At 34.9% G+C, this 19478-nt stretch overlaps 1 protein-coding gene across 1 annotated transcript in view; it reads left to right on the top strand.

Annotated features, from left to right (window-relative positions):
- The window catches only part of Erbb4 (erb-b2 receptor tyrosine kinase 4), a 972219-nt gene that overhangs the window by 721069 nt on the left and 231672 nt on the right, over positions 1-19478 (top strand). The window contains exons 10-12 of the mRNA XM_090354754.1: positions 826-899; positions 3583-3673; positions 6661-6860. Coding sequence (XP_090210880.1) covers positions 826-899; positions 3583-3673; positions 6661-6860 — 365 coding nt within the window. The remainder of the gene's footprint in view (positions 1-825; positions 900-3582; positions 3674-6660; positions 6861-19478) is intronic.

Genomic DNA, 19478 nt, shown 5'->3' with positions numbered 1-19478 from the left:
CAAATGAACGTAATATATCTTATGTTATAAAGTGAAGATGATGGTACAAATAAGCTTGTAACAGAACAAAACAGTTCTCCGTAATATATATGAGGGATAATTTTCATTATTATGAAAATTCACGACAATGCAAATTAAATGTTTTAGAAAATAAATTTCACCTTTGTTTTATAAATTGCTAATGACATGTATATTATGAATCATAGATGGCATTAGCTTTGAGAAATCCTAATGCCAATTATATTCCCTGTGATATAATTTATTTCCTAATTTTTTAATTTCCTAATTAAGAATGGGTTTTTAATCTGGACATTGGTGCCTTACGGAAATAATCTTAACTACTCTGGAGGCTGAGGATCACAGTTCCAAACCAGCCTTTGCTGACAAATCTATTCTATTATATCCAATGAAGCAATAAAAAGCTATAACTGGAAACATGGGTCAAATAGTGAAACACCAATCCTGAGCAAAAATGCTGAGCAAGAGTGTGAGGTGTGTTAAAAATGACAGAAAATAAAAAAAAACAAAAATAAATTAAATTTTGGAAGCAAGTGAAAACACTGTGGTTCAGACTTTAACTTTGACTTTGGAGCTTTCTTCATGATAGGTGAAAAAATTTCCTGTAGATATACATTTTGATGAAGAATCTATATATCATTTAAAATCTAAAAGTATCTATTAATCCCTTTCCCCATCTAGTCTAAAACAAGTTAAACACATTGCTAAATTAAGACTGAATTTGAATGCAATTACTACTGTTTTTATTAACCTTTTCGTTCTTTTGTCAGCATTTAAATTTAGCCGCATCTCTTTTTCATTTTCTAGGGACCCTTACAATGCTATTGAAGCTATAGATCCAGAGAAGCTAAATGTCTTTCGGACAGTCAGAGAGATAACAGGTACCTCTTACCATGTAACTTTGTACTATAACTTTATGATTTGGTATGTTTTTTTTTAATATTTTTATTGTAATTAATAAAAGGGTTACATGATATTTGCCAGATAGAAGGTGCATTAATTCACATATAGTGATACCCTTTCACATATCTTGGTCTCCATTACCTGCCCCCCCACCCCCCCATCTTGGTTTTCCCCCCTTCCCTATCCAATTTCAAATAACCAAATACAAATATATCAAATATATCACATAACAAAGTAAGATACTGTAACAATATGATATAACCAAAGGACAGCAAAAGAGATGAGAGATAACATAGTACATTAAAGACAACAATCATTCATTATATGGCTTTTGTTTCAATATCCTGGAGGTCCTTTCAATTCATTTCACACTATATGGCCTTATGTATCAAGGTTTTGCTCTATTGCAGATCTCTGGTTAGTAGAGCCCAAGGTTTCTACTGATTATGACAAATGAGGGAAACCATTGAGCCTAAGTTCCTTTGAGTCTGGCTTACTTCACTTAATATGATTTTTTCTAAGTCTTTGCATTTCCTAACAAATGGGGCAATGTCGTTTTTTCCTGACAGCCGTATAGAATTCCACTGTGTAAAAATACCACATCTTGTTGATCCACTCATCAACGGAGAGACATCTAGGTTGGTTCCATATCTTTGCTATGGTAAATAATGCTGCAATGAACATTGTTGTGCTAGTGGATTTAGTATGCCCTAGTTTCTGGATGGTTGCGTAAATGCCAAGTAGTGGAATTGCTGGGTCATAGGGGAGCTCTATGTTTAGCCTTTTGAGGCACTGCCATACTGCTTTCCATAGTGGTTGAATGAGTTTGCACTCCCACCAACAGTGTAGTAGTGATCCCTCCTGGCCACATCCCTTCCAGCATCTGTTGTTATTAGTTTTCTTGACCCCCGCTATTCTAACTGGAGTGAGGTGGAATCTTAGAGTTGTTTTGATTTGCATTTCTTTTATGACCAGAGATGTTGAGCATTTCTTCATGTGTCTTTGGCCATTTTTGTTTCTTCTTCAGAGAAGACTCTCTTTAAGTCTTTGGCCCATTTTTTAATGGGATGGTTGTTACTTTGGAGATTAGTTTTGGAGTGATTCAATTTTTTGAGCTGTTGATATATTTTAGATATGAGGCCTTTGTCCATTGTTTGGTTGGTGAAGATCTTCTCCCACTCTGTAGGCTTCCTAATTGATTTACTAGCTATGTCCTTTGCCATACAAAAGCTCTGCAGTTTAATGCAGTCCCACTTATCTAGCCTTTCTCTGATTTGTTGTGATTCTTGGTCCTTATTAAGAAAGTTTCGACCTGTCCCAAGGAGGCCTAATGTATCTCCTATTACTTCTTGTAAAGTTTTCAGTGTGTCAGCTTTTACCTCCAGGTCTTTGATCCATTTGGAGTTAATTCTAGTGCAGGGTGACAAAGAAGGATCCAACTTTAGTTTTCTGCAGGTGCTTAACCAGTTCTGCCAGCACAACTTGTCGAAGAGGCTATCTTTCTTCCATTCTATTTTTTTGGCTCCCTTGTCCAAGATTAGGTGGCCATAGGTTTGTAGTTTAATATCTGGGTCCTCAGTTCTATTGTTTTTAAAGCATTGTATAATATTGGAATCAGTAACTTACTGAAAGAAAATTCTAGTTTGTGAAAACCTGTCATTTTGATCAATGGCGACTTTTGTGTACATTTTGAGAGCCTATGGAATTACAAAATAAATAGTTCTGAACTATTGTTATCTTTGTTTAGGTGAGTGTTAAACACTTTCAATACATTTTCAGGTTTTGTTTTTCAAATTTAAGCTAAGCTCACACCTGTAATCTTAGCCTACTCTAGAGACTGAGATCTGAGGATCATGGTTCAAAGCCACTACAGGCTCGAAAGTCTATTAGACAAAAATCTCCACTTTGCCACCAGAAAACCAGAAGTGAACTGTGGCTCAAGTGGTGGAGCACTAGACTTGAGCTAAAGAGCTCAGAACTCCACGACCTACACAAATTGATTTGTCAAGGTGTGATGTACAAAGAGATTAAACTTGCATATGTAAGGTAATGAGTATATTTCTTGTCAAACATCATTTCAACCCATTCAAAAAACTTTATAGAGTTACTATTGAACATGAGTTCCATGTAGCATTTAATTATTGTGTATTTACTAAGCATTTAATATTGTTAATGCTTTTTAAAATAAATGTCATGGAGTTCATAGATGTGAAAATGGCATGGATTTACTGTCATAGAACATAAAATCTAATGCAGGAAGTTAACATACATAAAAATATTTAAAATGAAAATTAGTATGTCAAACAAGGAGGTAAGATGACAGGATTTTACACACATAAAATCTATTTCACTTTTGGTAAACTATCTTCTTCATATCTGCTAGAATAAATTAAATTCCATCATTGAAATATTTTGGTAAATGTAGTTCAATAATTCTATAAGTCTGAAGAATATGGATTCTTGATAGTCATAATTTTGATATTGCTTATTATTTAGCCTAGAAATTTGGGGAAGCACATTCAATCTTGGGGAGAAAACCTGTGGAAATGTGCTTCAAAATAACTCCTCACTTTTACATACAAGTTGGTCATTTGAAGATTGGTCAATATTTGTTGCTAAAATAATAGTATTCTGAGTAACTTGAACCCTTTTCACTTGCAGGTTTCTTAAATATACAGTCCTGGCCCCCAAACATGACTGACTTCAGTGTTTTTTCCAACCTAGTGACCATTGGTGGCAGAGTGCTATATAGGTACGTGCACGTGGTTAATGCTGGGAGTCACACAGGGTTCAAGAGTACCATCATATATAAATTAAAATCAAATTCTTATTGTCAGTTAAGCCTGGAAATACATTTTCAACTTTATTTCTAAAGATGTACTCTATAAAAATATGCTGATTGTGCAAATTATACAGAATACATAATTGTTTAATGTTAGAGTATCATATTAATGTTTTGTAGATAAGAAACACATGATAGGAGCTATTAAAGCCAATATTCTTTCTGATCTTAGTATATCTAAAAGGCAGATTTGGATGACTGACAGTAGCTTTGTATGTGAGTTACAAATGCTGTCGGAACAGGAGACTAACTCTGGTGCTGACATTGAAACCATGCAACATGGAGGCTGTGTTTCCAGAACTGGTTAAACACTGTACATATAGCTCTGATTCATGAATACTCAAATATTTAGAGCTGTTATTGTTTAATTTCACTATTTTTAGATCACTTGCTAAGTCTCTACTAAGCCGTTTTTGTGTTGTTGTTTGTTGTTTTTTTTGCCAGTCCCACTGTACTTGGATTTTTCTCAAGGCTAGAGCTCTACCACTTGAGCCTCAGCACCACTCTGGATCTTTCTAAGTATGTGGTACCAAGGAATCAAACCCAGGTCTTCATGCATGCTAGGCAAGCACTCTACCACTAGGCCAAACTCCCGGCCCCTCCTAAGCCGTTTTTTATCTCCAATTATATCTCTATCAAGTACTTATTTCTAAAGGAAAAGTGGTTTACTTACATAAGATAATACTTATTTTATATGTTATATGTGAATATTCAACATCAATACTATTTAATGTGTTATAATATTTTATTAAAAATCTACATTGAGTTTGATTAAGATATATTGTATTCATGAACTGCTTTTTGAAATGGCAGCACCTTTGTACAATCACTTAAATTTTCTAAATTGTAAAATTAAAAAAAAAAATTATTTTGAACAGTCTGAGAGCATGGCCTAGTGGTAGAGTGTTCACCTAGCATGCATGAAGTCCTGGGTTTGATTCGGTGCCACATACACAGAAAAAGCTGTAAGTGGTGCTGTGGCTGAAGTGGCAGGGTGCTAGTCTGGAGCAAAATGTGTTCAAGGACAGTGCCCAGGCTCTGAGTTCAAGTCCCAGGACTGGAAAAATAAACTAGTTTGAACGTTACTATTACAAGGTAAAAGAAATACACCTATGAGTAGTTTTCCAAAGAAGTACTAAAGTTGGACACCAGTTACTCACACTTGTAATCCTAGTCATTCATGAAGCTGAGATCTGAGAGTAGTGGTTCAAAACCAGCCTGGGGAGGAAACTACACAACACCTTTATCTCTAATAAACTACTCCAGAAAGTTACAAGTGGAGCTCTGGCTCAAGTAGTAGAGTGCTTGCCTTTAGCAAATGAAGCTTAGTGAAAATACCTAGGCTTAAAGTTAAAACCCCAGGACTGGGAAAAAGAAAAAAAAATGTACTAGTAGTTAATAAACATGAATGTAATTAGTGCACCTACTATGGAAATATAGTCTCCTCAAGAAAACTAAGAACTATCAACTAATCCAGCTGCACTACTTCTCAATATACTTAAATCAAAGTCAGCACAGAGCAGATACCTAGACACAAGGTGACTGCAGCAGCTTTACATGGATTCAATCACCTATAAACAAAGGAATGGATACATATGATATGGTATATGTAACCGTAGTCTATTACTCAATCACTGAGAATACATTAGTTCCATTTTCAGAAGAATTATCATCCTATGAAATGAAATAAGCTTGAATCGGGAAGGCAAATATTTTTTTTCTCATGTGAAGAAGGGTAGTAAGGGGAAGAAAGAAGTAGGCAAATTAAGACAGTGACAGAGTCAATATATATAATACATACATAAAAATATCATAATAAAACCCACATTTGATCCGCAGTTATTTACTCATTAAAATATACCATTAAAAGTAAAGGCAAAGGAACTTAGAATAGTGAATGCTATGATATGTCCATTGAATGATATATTATAAACCAGTCAAGATGTACTGACTTAGTAACCAAATCTGGGCATTTATGATGGAAATTAAAAGATGGAAGATGAATCATCTCTCAGGATTTATCAGTAAGCATGTTTTTTTAATTAACAAAGATAAATCGAAGTTTTAGCAGCAAGGAATATTTAAAAATATTAGTTAACTTGGAGCTTTGATCGCCAAAATAAAAAAAATAATGTACATTAGTTGATTGAGATGTGGGAAGTATATTCATTTGTTAGAGAATGGAAAAACAAAAGTGAGTTTCAAACATGTACTTTATGCTGAAATAAAAGAAAAATTTGAAAAGGTATTTGATTAGCACAAAGTAGTTTTTCTAAAATTTTAAAATTTTTGCTAGCTATCTAAGCTTTCTGAATATTTTAAAGTTTCGGTTGCATTATTTTTTTCAATATGTAATCTCTACTAATTTTTATATATTATATTTTATTTAATGTTTAAGGCATAACTTAAGTCTGAATATCTTATATTTGACAATATTATTTCTCTGAAAGTATGCCCAATTCGGTTACATGGATTTCATATCTTACTTTGGGTAATCATTCAATAATTACTTCTCTAGTCCTAAAACCAGATCTTCTTGTTGAAACACATAAGATTTAGGCAATAGGGGAAGATAATGGATGTATATATATATAACATATATATACATTATATATTTATATATAATAATATACTATATATATGGAGACAGAGAAAGAGAATGTATAAGACAGAGTGACAATATGCAATTCTAAATCAAATGGACTTTTCTTTTCAGAATCCTTATTGTTAAAGTTCTTTGTACATGGCATTTAAAGACCAAAATAGTGTGAATGTGCACAAAGATTAACTGTTGCCATTTCTGCGTATGCTCCATTAATATTCTTTTGAGACCGTAGAGACTGTATCATGGCTGGACTTCACCTATTACTACAATTGTTTTCCTTTTCCCTTCTTAGTGGCCTCTCGCTGCTTATCCTCAAGCAGCAAGGCATCACCTCTCTGCAGTTCCAGTCCCTCAAGGAAATCAGTGCAGGAAACATCTACATTACTGACAACAGCAACCTGTGCTACTATCACACCATCAATTGGACAACACTCTTCAGCACCATCAACCAAAGAATTGTGATCCGGGATAACCGAAAAGCTGAGAATTGTAGTAAGTACATTGCCCAGAACTGTAAAACACTGAAACTTTAATGTATTCCATTCCACACTGGACCAAACAATTGGGAAGTCATCATCTTTATCCATATGCAATGGTATAATCCGGTGGCATCTGTCACTACGAGAATGGTATGGAGTGACTAGAGAGAGTGATGTTTTCTGTCTTACTGCATGATTGTAGAGCTTGCTGAATGGTCCCTTTGGGATTTTGATTCAGTAGATCTAAGGGAAACCTGAACATTTAACTGATTACCTAGCGGCCAAATAATTCCTTGGATGTCTTTGTGGAAATCTGTTATATTGAATTCTATTTGCTCATTGATTTTAGGGAATTTGAAATACAGAATAACTGTTTTTCCATTTGGCAGTGGTGCAAGAATATAGACAAGTCATTCTGAAAAGTAGGAATACTGTTCTATAAATATTCTGTCTGAGATGGTTTTGTTTGTTGTTTTTGTCAGTTGTGGGGCTTGAACTCTTGGCCTGGGTGCTGTCCCTGAGTTTATCAGCTCAAGGCTACTGCTCTACCCATTGAGCAACATGGCCACTTACCATTTTCTGGTGGGTAATTGGAGATGAGTCTCACAGATATTATTACCCAGGCTGGTTTTGAACCATGACCCTCATATCTCAGCCTCCTGAGTAACTAAGATTATAGGTGTGAGCCACCAGGCCCAGCTGAGAAGTAGTTTTATAACAGTATTTCATTTTCATATAACCGTATATCATTTTCATATAACAGTACATCCTTTTCTTTTTTACTTGGTATCTATGGTGTAACTTCAATACATCTTTCTTTCAAGGAACAAGGTTAACATGGACACTTGACTGGACCATTTCATACTTTAAGGATTAATATTTCAATCTCTCTAGTTTTGAGTATTATTGTCTTCTACATCCTATTCCCATTACAATTTATGTAACTGTCTGACATATGTAGTAAATACTAGATACAATGACTCAGAATTCAAATGATATACTTGCAAATGCATATTTTATTGTGGTCAGAGTGTGTCAGTTCTTGTAAGGCAAATTCCCAAAGAAAAGTTTCTCAGGGTAACTGCCTTATATCTTTGATCTAATCATCAAAACAGACAATAAGGTTTGTATATATATATATATATATATATATATATATTTGATTTGATTTGTATGTTAAATGACTATTAGTTACGTTTTAAACCACAAACTGACAAGGCAAACATGATTTAAGTTTACTGAGTTAAGTAGTCAGCAAATTAATTTATCGTTCAGTAGCTTAATTTGTTGTAGTAAAGTTAAAGACAACTCAGGCTAACAATTTTGATACAATACACTTTGGGGAGAACATCTGTTTTAGCTGCTTTTGATCCTTAGAGGTAGTTTCCAGATAAATCTGTAACAACATGAAGTTTTTCTTTAAGTGAACTTAAATTCATTTTCTGAATAAAATGAAGAACTATCGGAACTCATTATTTATAAAACATGCATACTCAAATTAAGTGAAATTGAGTTTTTTATTTAGCATGAATTGTTTTCTTATTTTTATGTACTGATTAGTCCTGATAGAAAGATTGCTTCTCTTTTTCTCTAGTACTAAAAGTTCTTACCACTCACTTCTCTGTGTGTTCATGTAGGCTATAAAATAAGATGGTTTATTGCAGTCAGTAAGAATTCAACATAATTTATACATATTTCTCTGCACCAACTTTATGCATCCTTCTTTTACTACATTCATTCAGAAATACTACGTACGATTATATTTAATAGATAAGAAGGCAACTGTGGATAAAACATAAATATCTCATGAAAAATGAAACAATAATTCTTTTTATGAGACAATTGCAAATCTTATAAATATTCTTATTTTTATTCTTTTTATAAATGAACTAAAATGGGAAGAAAAAATAGAAAAACATAAATATAAACCAAAAAATGGGTGAAAAGGTATCATATATTATTCTATACTTTTTTACAACTTGGAGATGTTTTAAGCAACAAAAAGGGAATAGGTACTAATAATAACAGTTGCAAGCTAAAAATTTAAGATGATCTTTAACTCTTAGTGTTGTACCTCTTGGATAGTGGCTACCTGTTTTTCAGGTGATGAACACTTTTATTTTTGTACTCTTAGGATTGTTTGTAGTTTGGGGAAGAAAATAGACTGGATAAAAGAAACAGTTACATCATGCTGTGGTGTGAAATCAAGAATTTTATTTTTCATTGTTGATACTTAAGATTGAATATATTTTGAACGTACTTCCTTTTTCAAATTGGGACTTCAGTTTCACAGTATTGGAGATTACTTGGAGAGTTCCCTACTGATGTTTACAAAGATCCTGTAAATTCTTCCAAAACTATGGTGAAAAAAATCAAATTGGGACTTCAGTTTCACAGTATTGGAGATTACTTGGAGAGTTCCCTACTGATGTTTACAAAGATCCTGTAAATTCTTCCAAAACTATGGTGAAAAAAAAACCATGCCTGACCCAGGGGAGGAGGATTGTAATCCTAGCTACTCAGGAGGCATAAATCTGAGGATCACAGTTTAAAACCAGCTTGGGTATGAAAGTCAGTGAGAATCTTCTTATCACCAATTAACCTCCAAAAATACCCCAAAAACCCAAAGTGGTTCAGTGGCTCAATGTGGTAGAGCACTGGCCTTGAGCTGAAGATCTCAGGAACAGTACCCAGGCCCAGAGTTCAAGCCCCGTGACCAACCAAAACCAACAAAAACAAAAAGACATCTACACTGTCTGTAGATGAGAAGCCTTAAATATGTTTTCTTATAAATTCACCGTAAATTTTGCTTAGCATCTGCACAATACATATGAGTATACACATACAGTCACTAACAAAAAAGTGCACACACAATAAATAACATTTGCAAAAATATTTGCATATGAAACACACATGTAAAAACACACATTAGAAAGCACAGGTAGAAAAGAAAACTCATATATGTGCCCTCCACACTACCATAACATGCAGATACAAATCTTGGAACTCCTTTATTTATAACAGTAAAGTGGGAATTCAACATGATTTAAAACAATTTTGACAATAAAAGAAAATGTTCACCACATCATAAAGGGTTAGAGAAGCTGTAGCAATCTGACTCTTTGAAGTCAGAAGTTTCAAAGCAGACTTCATGGTTTAAAGAGACTGACACTGAGAAAAACAATATGACATGAAAAGCAAGAGCACTTTCTGCCTCCTTTGCAATGTGGTTATCATACTAACAAAATGGAAGTGATGGGTGATGGAAGTCTTGTAAAAGACTTAAATATAAAATTTTTAACTGCAATAGACAGATTAGAGATAAATATTACTTGAGCTCTTTCAAAAGCCAAGTTTCATTTGAATTTACATAATTAAAAAATTGCACATGTAGGGGTTCGGGGTGTGGCCTAGTGGTAGAATGCGTGCCTAGCATGCACAAAGCCCTGGTTTGATTCCTTGGTATCACAGGAATAAGCCAGAGTAATGCTGTGGCTCAAGGGTAGAGTGCTAGCCTTGAGAAAGCTCAAGGACAGTGTCCAGGCCCTGAGTTCAGGCCCCAAGACTGGCAAAAAAGTTGTACATGTACATTTTAACCAACAGAAAAGATAGATTTAATTTTACTTTTGATGTTTCAAAAGTGAAATAGCTTTAGTTTACCCAAAAATAATAGCACTTTCAAATTTGTTAGATATCAAAATAATAAAAATATCTATGAAGAAAATAAAATTTGGTGCATAGATAATGTATGTAGAGCTGTAGACATAATAAACCATTTGATATGTAAATGGGATCATACCATCTACACCTAAAAACTTTCAGCAAGCACTTCTATTAGTATGTTTAACATATTCTGAGCTTTTCTCAAGCAAGTGTATTTACAAAATTATGTTGAGTGAATATCATAATTAATTGGACACTTTATTATGTTATATCAAAGCTTGTCAAAATTTTGATATAGTTTTAATATAGCTAAAAAGAATTAAGATATTAGCAAAATAAAATCATAAGCTGGAAAAATATTCTTTTTTAATATTTTTATTGTAATTAATAAAAGGATTACATGATATTTGCCAGATAGAAGGTGCATTAATTCACATATATTGATAACCTTTCACATGTCTTGGTCCCCATTACTCTCCCCTCCACCCCCTCCTCCGTCTTGGTTTTTCCCCCTTCCCTATCCAATTTCAAATAACCAAATACAAATAAATCCAATATATCAGATAACAAAGTGAGATACTGTAACAATATGAGATAACCAAGGGACAGCAAAAGAGATGAGAGATAACATAGTACATTAAGGATAACAATCATTCATTATATGGCTTTTGTTTCAATATCCTGGAGGTCCTTTCAATTAGCTTCATACTATATGGCCTTATGTATCAAGGTTTTGCTCTATTGCAGATCTCTGGTTAGTAGAGCCCAAGGTTTCTACTGCTTATGACAAATGAGGGAAACCATTGAGCCTAAGTTCCTTTGAGTCTGGCTTACTTCACTTCATATGATTTTTTCTAAGTCTTTGCATTTCCTAACAAATGGGGCGATGTCGTTTTTTTCTGAGAGCAGCATAGAATTCCATTGTGTACAAATACCACAACTTGTTGATCCACTCATCAACTGAGGGACATCATAAGCTAGAAAAAATATTCTTAACTAAATAAAAATGAAAATGTTTTTGGACCACACAAGCACATTCAAAATTACCCTTCAGACAACAAGTTATGGCAAATCCAGTCATAATGTTGAGTGTATGGATATGAAAATAGACTCTCAGAACAATAGTCAAATTGAGAGAAAAGAGGCAAAATGATAGAAGGGATGACAATGGTAAATCATACCACTTCTTACAGATGGACTATAAGCGCGTACGCGCACGGGCGTGTGTGTGGAGGGGGGTTTATAGAATCAGTGCATTTAGGTGAAAATCTAAAGCTATTCCCTCTAAACTCAGGAACGAGACAAGGATGCCCACTCTCTCCACTCCTCTTTAACATAGTATTAGAATTCCTAGCCAGTGCAATAAGGCAGGAAGCAAGCATAAAGGGAATCCAAGTAGGGAAAGAGGAAGTAAAACTATCCCTCTTTGCAGATGACATGATTCCGTATCTAAAGAATCCTATAGACTCTACTCCCAAGCTCCTTGAGCTGATTCAAAACTTTGGAAGGGTAGCAGGCTATAAAATTAACCCTCAAAAATAAACTGCCTTCCCTTACTCTAACAGTGAGAGGAACGAGGCAATAATCAGGAAAGAAACTCCTTTCACAATAGCCTCAAAGAAAATAAAGTACCTAGGAATTAGCTTAACTAAGAATGGAAAGGAACTTTTTGATGAAAACTTTAAAATCCTAAAAAAATTAAAGGAGAACTAAGGAAATGGAAAAGCCTCCCATGCTCCTGGATTGGAAGAATCAACATTGTGAAAATGACAATCTTGCCAAGGGCTATCTACAAATTCAATGCAATACCCATCAATATCCCAATGGCATTCTTTAAAGAAATAGAAGAGGCAATTCAAAATTTCATATGGAATAATAAAAGACCCCATATAGCAAAAACACTTCTTAGCAGAAAGAACAGCGCCAGAGGAATTTCAATTCCAAACTTTAGACTCTATTACAGGGCTATAATTATCAAAACAGCTTGGTACTGGCACAAGAACAGGCCTGAAGAACAATGGAATAGAACTGAGGACCCAGATATTAAACCACAGACCTATGGCCACCTAATCTTGGACAAGGGAGCCAAAAAAATAGAATGGAAGAAAGACAGCCTCTTCAACAAGCTGTGCTGGCAGAACTGGTTAAGCACCTGCAGAAAACTAAAGTTGGACCCTTCTTTGTCACCCTGCACTAGAATTAACTCCAAATGGATCAAAGACCTGGAGGTAAAAGCTGACACACTGAAAACTTTACAAAAAGGAATAGGAGATACACTAGGCCTCCTTGGCACAGGTAGAAACTTTCTTAATAAGGACCAAGAATCACAACAAATCAGAGAAAGGCTGGATAAGTGGGACTGCATTAAACTGCAGAGCTTTTGTATGGCAAAGGACATAGCTAGTAAATCAATTAGGAAGCCTACAGAGTGGGAGAAGATCTTCACCAACCAAACAATGGACAAAGGCCTCATATCTAAAATATATCAACAGCTCAAAAAATTGAATCACTCCAAAACTAATCTCCAAAGTAACAACCATCCCATTAAAAAATGGGCCAAAGACTTAAAGAGAGTCTTCTCTGAAGAAGAAACAAAAATGGCCAAAGACACATGAAGAAATGCTCAACATCTCTGGTCATAAAAGAAATGCAAATCAAAACAACTCTAAGATTCCACCTCACTCCAGTTAGAATGGCCAGGATCAGGAAAACTAATAACAACGGATGCTGGAGGGGATTTGGCCAGGAGGGATCACTACTACACTGTTGGTGGGAGTGCAAACTCATTCAACCACTATGGAAAGCAGTATAGCAGTGCCTCAAAAGGCTAAATATAGAGCTCCCCTATGACCCAGCAATTCCACTACTTGGCATTTACCCAACCATCCAGAAACTAGGGCATACTAAATCCACTAGCACAATAATGTTCATTGCAGCATTATTCACCACAGCAAAGATATGGAACCAACCTAGATGTCCCTCCGTTGATGAGTGGATCAACAAGTTGTGATATTTGTACACAATGGAATTCTATGCTGCTGTCAGAAAAAACAACATCGTCCCATTTGTTAGGAAATGCAAAGACATAAAAAAAATCATATTAAGTGAAGTAAGCAAGACTCAAAGGAAGATAGGCTCAATGGTTTCCCTCATTTGTCATAATCAGTAGAAACCTTGGGCTCTACTAGCAGAGATCTGCAATAGAGCAAAACCTTGATACATAACGCCATATAATTGAAAGGACCTCCAGGATATTGAAACAGAAGCCATATAACAAATGATTGTTGTCCTTAATGTACTATGTTGTCTCTCATCTCCTTTGCTGTCCCTTGGGTATCTCATATTGTTACAGTACCTCACTTTGTTAGCTGATATATTGAATTTATTTGTATTTGGTTATTTGAAATTTGATAGGGAAGGGGGGAAAACCAAAAGGAGGGGCGGTGTGGGGGAGGGTAAAGGGTACCAAGACATGTGAAAGGGTATCAATGTATGTGAATTAATGCACCTTCTATATGACAAATATCATGTAATCCTTTTATTAATTACAATAAAAATAGACAAAAATAGATAAAAAAAAGAATCAATGCATTTAATTTTGGAGAGCTTTTTCAAATAGAGAAGGAAGATACAATTCCCATACTGAAAACAGGGGAATTTGATGGGAAAATAGATACATTCTAACAGAAAATACAAAAGCAATTACTCAACAATAAACAGATATTCAACTCAAAATATGTAAATTTAAAACTCATCTTTCTTTTCTTCTTTCATATTAATAATAAACTAGTGGTGAAAACAATGTCTGGTAGGATTGTCAATGCAGTAAATAATGATGGCAAAATTCCTAACACTAAGTGTTCAGGGCAAGTCTCAACTGATCCAGTGTTTCTGAAAGATAATATAGCGATATATATAAAACACATTTTATGAAGCCTAATTTACACCAAATTGCACTTTTCATATTTTCTTTAGCTCCAGGAAATAATTGCACAGTGTAACCCTTCATGAAATACTGTCCATATTATGAGAGTGGTAATAATGAGAAAAATATAAAATAATTCAAGTTACATTAACAGGTCCCAGTTATACTGAACAGTCTTGATTCCATCTCTTAACGGTCTCAATGTGTGTGTGCATGTGCATATGTGTGTGTATGCATAGTGCGAGAGAATGAACCCAGGGTCTTGTTTCTGCTCAATAGGCATTCTATCACATAAACATGGCCATAATCCCACTCCTTCTAAAGGTTTCACCAATTTTAATATCATTACACTAGGGAAATAAACCACAACATAAATTTTGGTGGGCTCAATAGACGGATACCACAGCAACAGTAGAGAAACAGATGGCTTTTGTTTTGATATGAGTGAAGGTCTTTATTAATAGTTCTTAAGTAAACTCGGGTCTAATATTTGTGCAAGGGAGTTGATAATGTTCTTTTTCTTATTACATGCCTAGGTCAAGAGAAGTAAAAGTATTTTGCATGTATAGCTACATACAACTGTACTAAAATAAATTATATATTACATGCTCACATATATGCATGTATATGGTTTGACATCCAATATTAAACTTACATAATGAAATGTTTGATTTCTTGGCAATGGGAATGAAAATAAGATTTTTCTTTTAAGGGAAGGGAAGAAAAAAGTCACTTTTATTCATTGAACTTTTAAAAAATTATTTTACTATTGGGGTAATATACACAGGGATATATTGTATGGAAGAATAAGGGGCATTATGTATTCTAGAAAATTAATAGAAATTTTAGTGAACTTTGAGATCTTAAGGAGATTATTTAAAGGTGTTATTGAGAATCCCTTCAACTACATCATACTTCCTTTCTCCTTTCCTAATTAACTGAGAGTGAACTCAGGGCCTTCTGTGTGTTAGGCAGGCATTCTGTCTCTTGAGTAATGTTCCCAGGATTCCTTACTAACAGCCATTTATTGAGATAGAGTCTTGCTTCTTCGCCATCACATTTAGACTCTGATCCTCCTATTGATTATTTTCACCATAGGTGGAATGATACATATATTCCACCATGCATATTTTTTACTGGGACTATCCCAGAGCTTTGATGCCCCAAGATCAGTCTCTTGGGTAGTGAGGATGACAGGCATGAGCCAACACGCCTAGCTTAATCAAAATATGTATTCATACTATTAGAGACAAATCTTGTAGTTTAATGAGAAAATTATTTAATAATTTGGAAATGTACATTTTACAAAAATATATAAAATAGGCACAATCCTCTCTTGCTAAACAGAGTCCCTGTTATAGATAATATAATCTATGGCTATTTAAGTCCTTTATGAACTTGTTCATATCCTTACACATGCTTTATATTATTTCTAGATTTCTGATCACATCTAATACAAGAAAAATGCTGTGTAAATAGTGGGTTTTTGTTTAAGGTATAATAGCAAACTGTGTATATATTCAGTGCAAATACAATTTACTTTTTGTCAGTCACAGGGCCTGGGAGCTGTCCCTCCATATGATTAGTATCCATCTGTCCGACTACATGGAAGCTCTGTAAATTAGTAATTGTGTATTTTATTTCATGTCTTTACTCTGTTTCAGCAGTTTATATTAGGTACTGAACAAGTAAGCCTTGCATGATAAGTCATACATATAACCCCAGGCATATTTTTCTACCACTTGAGTCACAGGGCTGCGTCTGGTTTTCTGGTAGTTAACTGTAGGTAAGAGCCTCACAGACTTTTCTTCCCAGGCTGGCTTTGAACTGTGATCCTAATGTCTCATCTTCCTTAGTAGCTAGTATTACAGGCATGAGCCAATAGCACCTGGCAGCTAATGCAATCTTAATAGTAGCTTTGATCTGTGGTTTATTCTACAGATACAGAATCACAGACAGCTATTGAGAAAAACTGTATACATTTTTGTGTTTTTCTCAAGTTTTATGTTCTTGAAATTGTCAGTAGAAAATTAATTCCAGGTGTACGAATCCGGAGGAGGGAGGGAGGGAGGGAGGGAGGGAGGGAGGGAGGGAGGGAGGAAGGAAAGAAGGAAGGAAGGAAGGAAGGAAGGAAGGAAGGAAGGAAGGAAGGAAGGAAGGAAGATGAACTACTAAAGGAAAAAATATTCAACTTCTACCTCTCCCATCCTCCATGAAAAATTTTCTGATGTCTCAGTATTTTGGAATAGCTGTCATTTCTACATTTTTATATTGCTTATATTAATAATTTGTACATAATACCTAGTTGTTGAGTGATGAATTCAAAGATAATAAAAACTAAGACTCTTTCAATAACTTCTTAACCTTATCTGTGAAATACACAATTTAGAATAGAGTGAAGTCAATACCTCAAGTAATCAGAAATTAGAAAATATTGATACCTTTACAAATTCCTGTTTTTGTTTAAAATTCCTGAAGTAATGCATCAATACATTCTTTATTATTTAAGAAAACAAAACAAAACAAGATTTTCTTAGGGTATTTGAATCAGCACAATGCAATACTTAGTAAAGATGCTACTAAATGATCTCTGTGTTCTCTCCCGAAAGGAGGAAAACATTTACGATGGCTGGTTAGTGCAGGAACAACAATGCTCCTGGTTTTATTTGTGAAAGAATTCTGAAAGCCTGTAGGACTTCTTATCAATGAAAGCCAGCCTTCTACCCAGCGTCGAATTTTATATTAAGTGGAAAATATTTAACCGACGCCTATACATCCATAGTTACAAAGTTTTAATATTACAAAATATAATTGTTAATAATCTAAGCCAGGGTTTTCTGGTTTCCAAAGGTCTTTATTTCAGCATTACGTTTTGTATTGTGCCCTCCAACCTAGTGACATCCTTCATTGTTGCCCCATGGTACCTGTGACTGAACGATGCATTTCAAATGCATGTTGAAATGATGTGAATGAGATGCAACAGGCCTGTAATCCAATAAGAGAAAGAGAGAGAGAGAGAGAGAGAGAGAGAGAGAGAGAGAGAGAGAGAGAGAGAGAGAGAGAGAGAGAGAGAGAGAGAGAGAGAGAGAAATGTGCAAACGTGGAGGGAGGACAGCTACATGATCCGGGAGGTGCAGAAGTAGAATTAAGCAGCCGCCAGGCTCATAATCACAAGGTTAACAGCTCCAGAAAGGAGGATGGGCAGACATGCCTGAGAAGTCCCAAGATGAAGCCGGCAACATCAGTTTGAACTTCTGAGAACCAACTTCTCATTTCCTTAGCAATTGAGATTGTGGACATTTGTCATAGTGACCCTTTATACCTAACAGACATTGTAGTGTGAGATCCATAATTCTGCACTAGAACATTCTGAGTCTGGCCTCTGGGAGAAATCCTTTGAGGAAGTGCTTTGTCATATCTCCTGTTATTCTCCTTATCAGACTCTGGTCTGAAACATATTATTCCAATTAGCTTTCTTACCTCAGCTGTCGTAGTTCTCCTACAAGGGTTAATCTAGGGTCATTTCCACACTGGGGAAATGTCCCATACTGTCATGTAATTAACAATATCATGGTTACCTATGTATGATTATTTATTATGCATCTCTCCAACTAAATTGAAGTTCCACAGTTAAGAGTTGTGTATCCTATTTTATGGTTTTACTCTGTCTCAAATTTTAGCAGTCTGAAGCAGAAAGAATAAAGGTACTGAACAAGTAAACCAGGCTTGGTGGGTTGTACCTATAATCCTAGATACTTGGGAAACTCAGGTTCAAGGACCTAGAGTCTGAGATAATTTGTGAAAGGTAATAAAATCCTATCTTAAAACTAACGTTGAAAAACTGAGGTGGGGAAAAGAAAACAAATATTGTCAAGATGTAGCACAAATATTAATCGTACTTGAGTAGAATGCACAAGGGCATAGTATCATTGCTGGAAAAACAATCCAACCAAAATAGCCCATGAATATACGGATATGTTTTCAAATGTATCTCGATTCTATATGTTAAGTACTTAGTGCTTCAGATGCATCAAATACCATACAGTATTATGTCTTAATATCACCTTGAAAGGAGCTGTGGTTATTCAGTTTACAGAAGTGTAACATATAAGTTAATCTCCCAGAGTTTCATGACTCATAAAACCACAAGGATTCAAGACCATATCTGCCTAATCACAGAGCCTGAGGTATTGCTCCATTGAACACTATTTTCAGCTTTAAATACTGATAAATGAAACATGTTCAAATATATTCCAAGCAAAATCCAGGCTTCTATATGTGATAGAAAAATGTGAATATTTGTTATGCAATCAAAGAGAAGCTATGTTTTCTGCTATTGTACCCACAGACAGATATTGCATTTCAATAATGTTTGAGTTAATCCATTTACTTTCACACATGTATTACTGTAGTGAAATCCATTAAGTGCATCTCATTTTCAATGGAAGCAGGCTCGATATTTTCTATAAAGGTTGAAATACTAAGCACATTATTATTTCTCTGAAATTTTGACAGGCAGATATAATGCAGAGGTGATAAAGAAAAAAAATCTATTTTATAGCTTCCAAAGAAAACACAAAAGTGAAAGTTTTCTTAATAACTACATTGCTGAAGCTTCCTTAGAGAGGTTCAGGATGGACTTGAGAACTCTTAATACATCCAATAAGCCTTCTCCACACATGACTGTTTCTCAGGAAGGTCAGAATTCTGCTGGATGCTTGGTGCTTATTGAAGATTTCTTTTAAGAATTACAAAGAAGTAGCTTCTCTAGTCTCTTGTTTTATGTTATGTGTAGATACTTGTTGGTTTCACCTTGGAGGAAATGTTCCAACTGTTTCCAAATCCATCATCCAGTAGATTACAAATTAATAGAGAGGAGTTTGGGTGCTTGTTCCTTGCTGCTTGTCTTCCATACCTACTGTTGCTTTAATAATGTTTCTCTGATACTGGTCTCTTGAATAAAGAGTCAAGGAGATACTAGACAGCAGGAATGGAGCGAGGATTTTGGTGAAGCTAAAATTTTGCTTTACAATTGGTGGAAAG

The sequence above is a fragment of the Megascapheus bottae genome, chromosome 21, assembly GCF_031878675.1.
Source record: "Megascapheus bottae isolate mThoBot1 chromosome 21, mThoBot2.hap1, whole genome shotgun sequence".
Classification (NCBI taxonomy): Eukaryota; Metazoa; Chordata; class Mammalia; order Rodentia; family Geomyidae; genus Megascapheus; species Megascapheus bottae.
The sequence above is the reverse complement of the archived record's forward strand: the minus strand, read 5'-3'. Positions and strand labels throughout refer to the sequence as shown.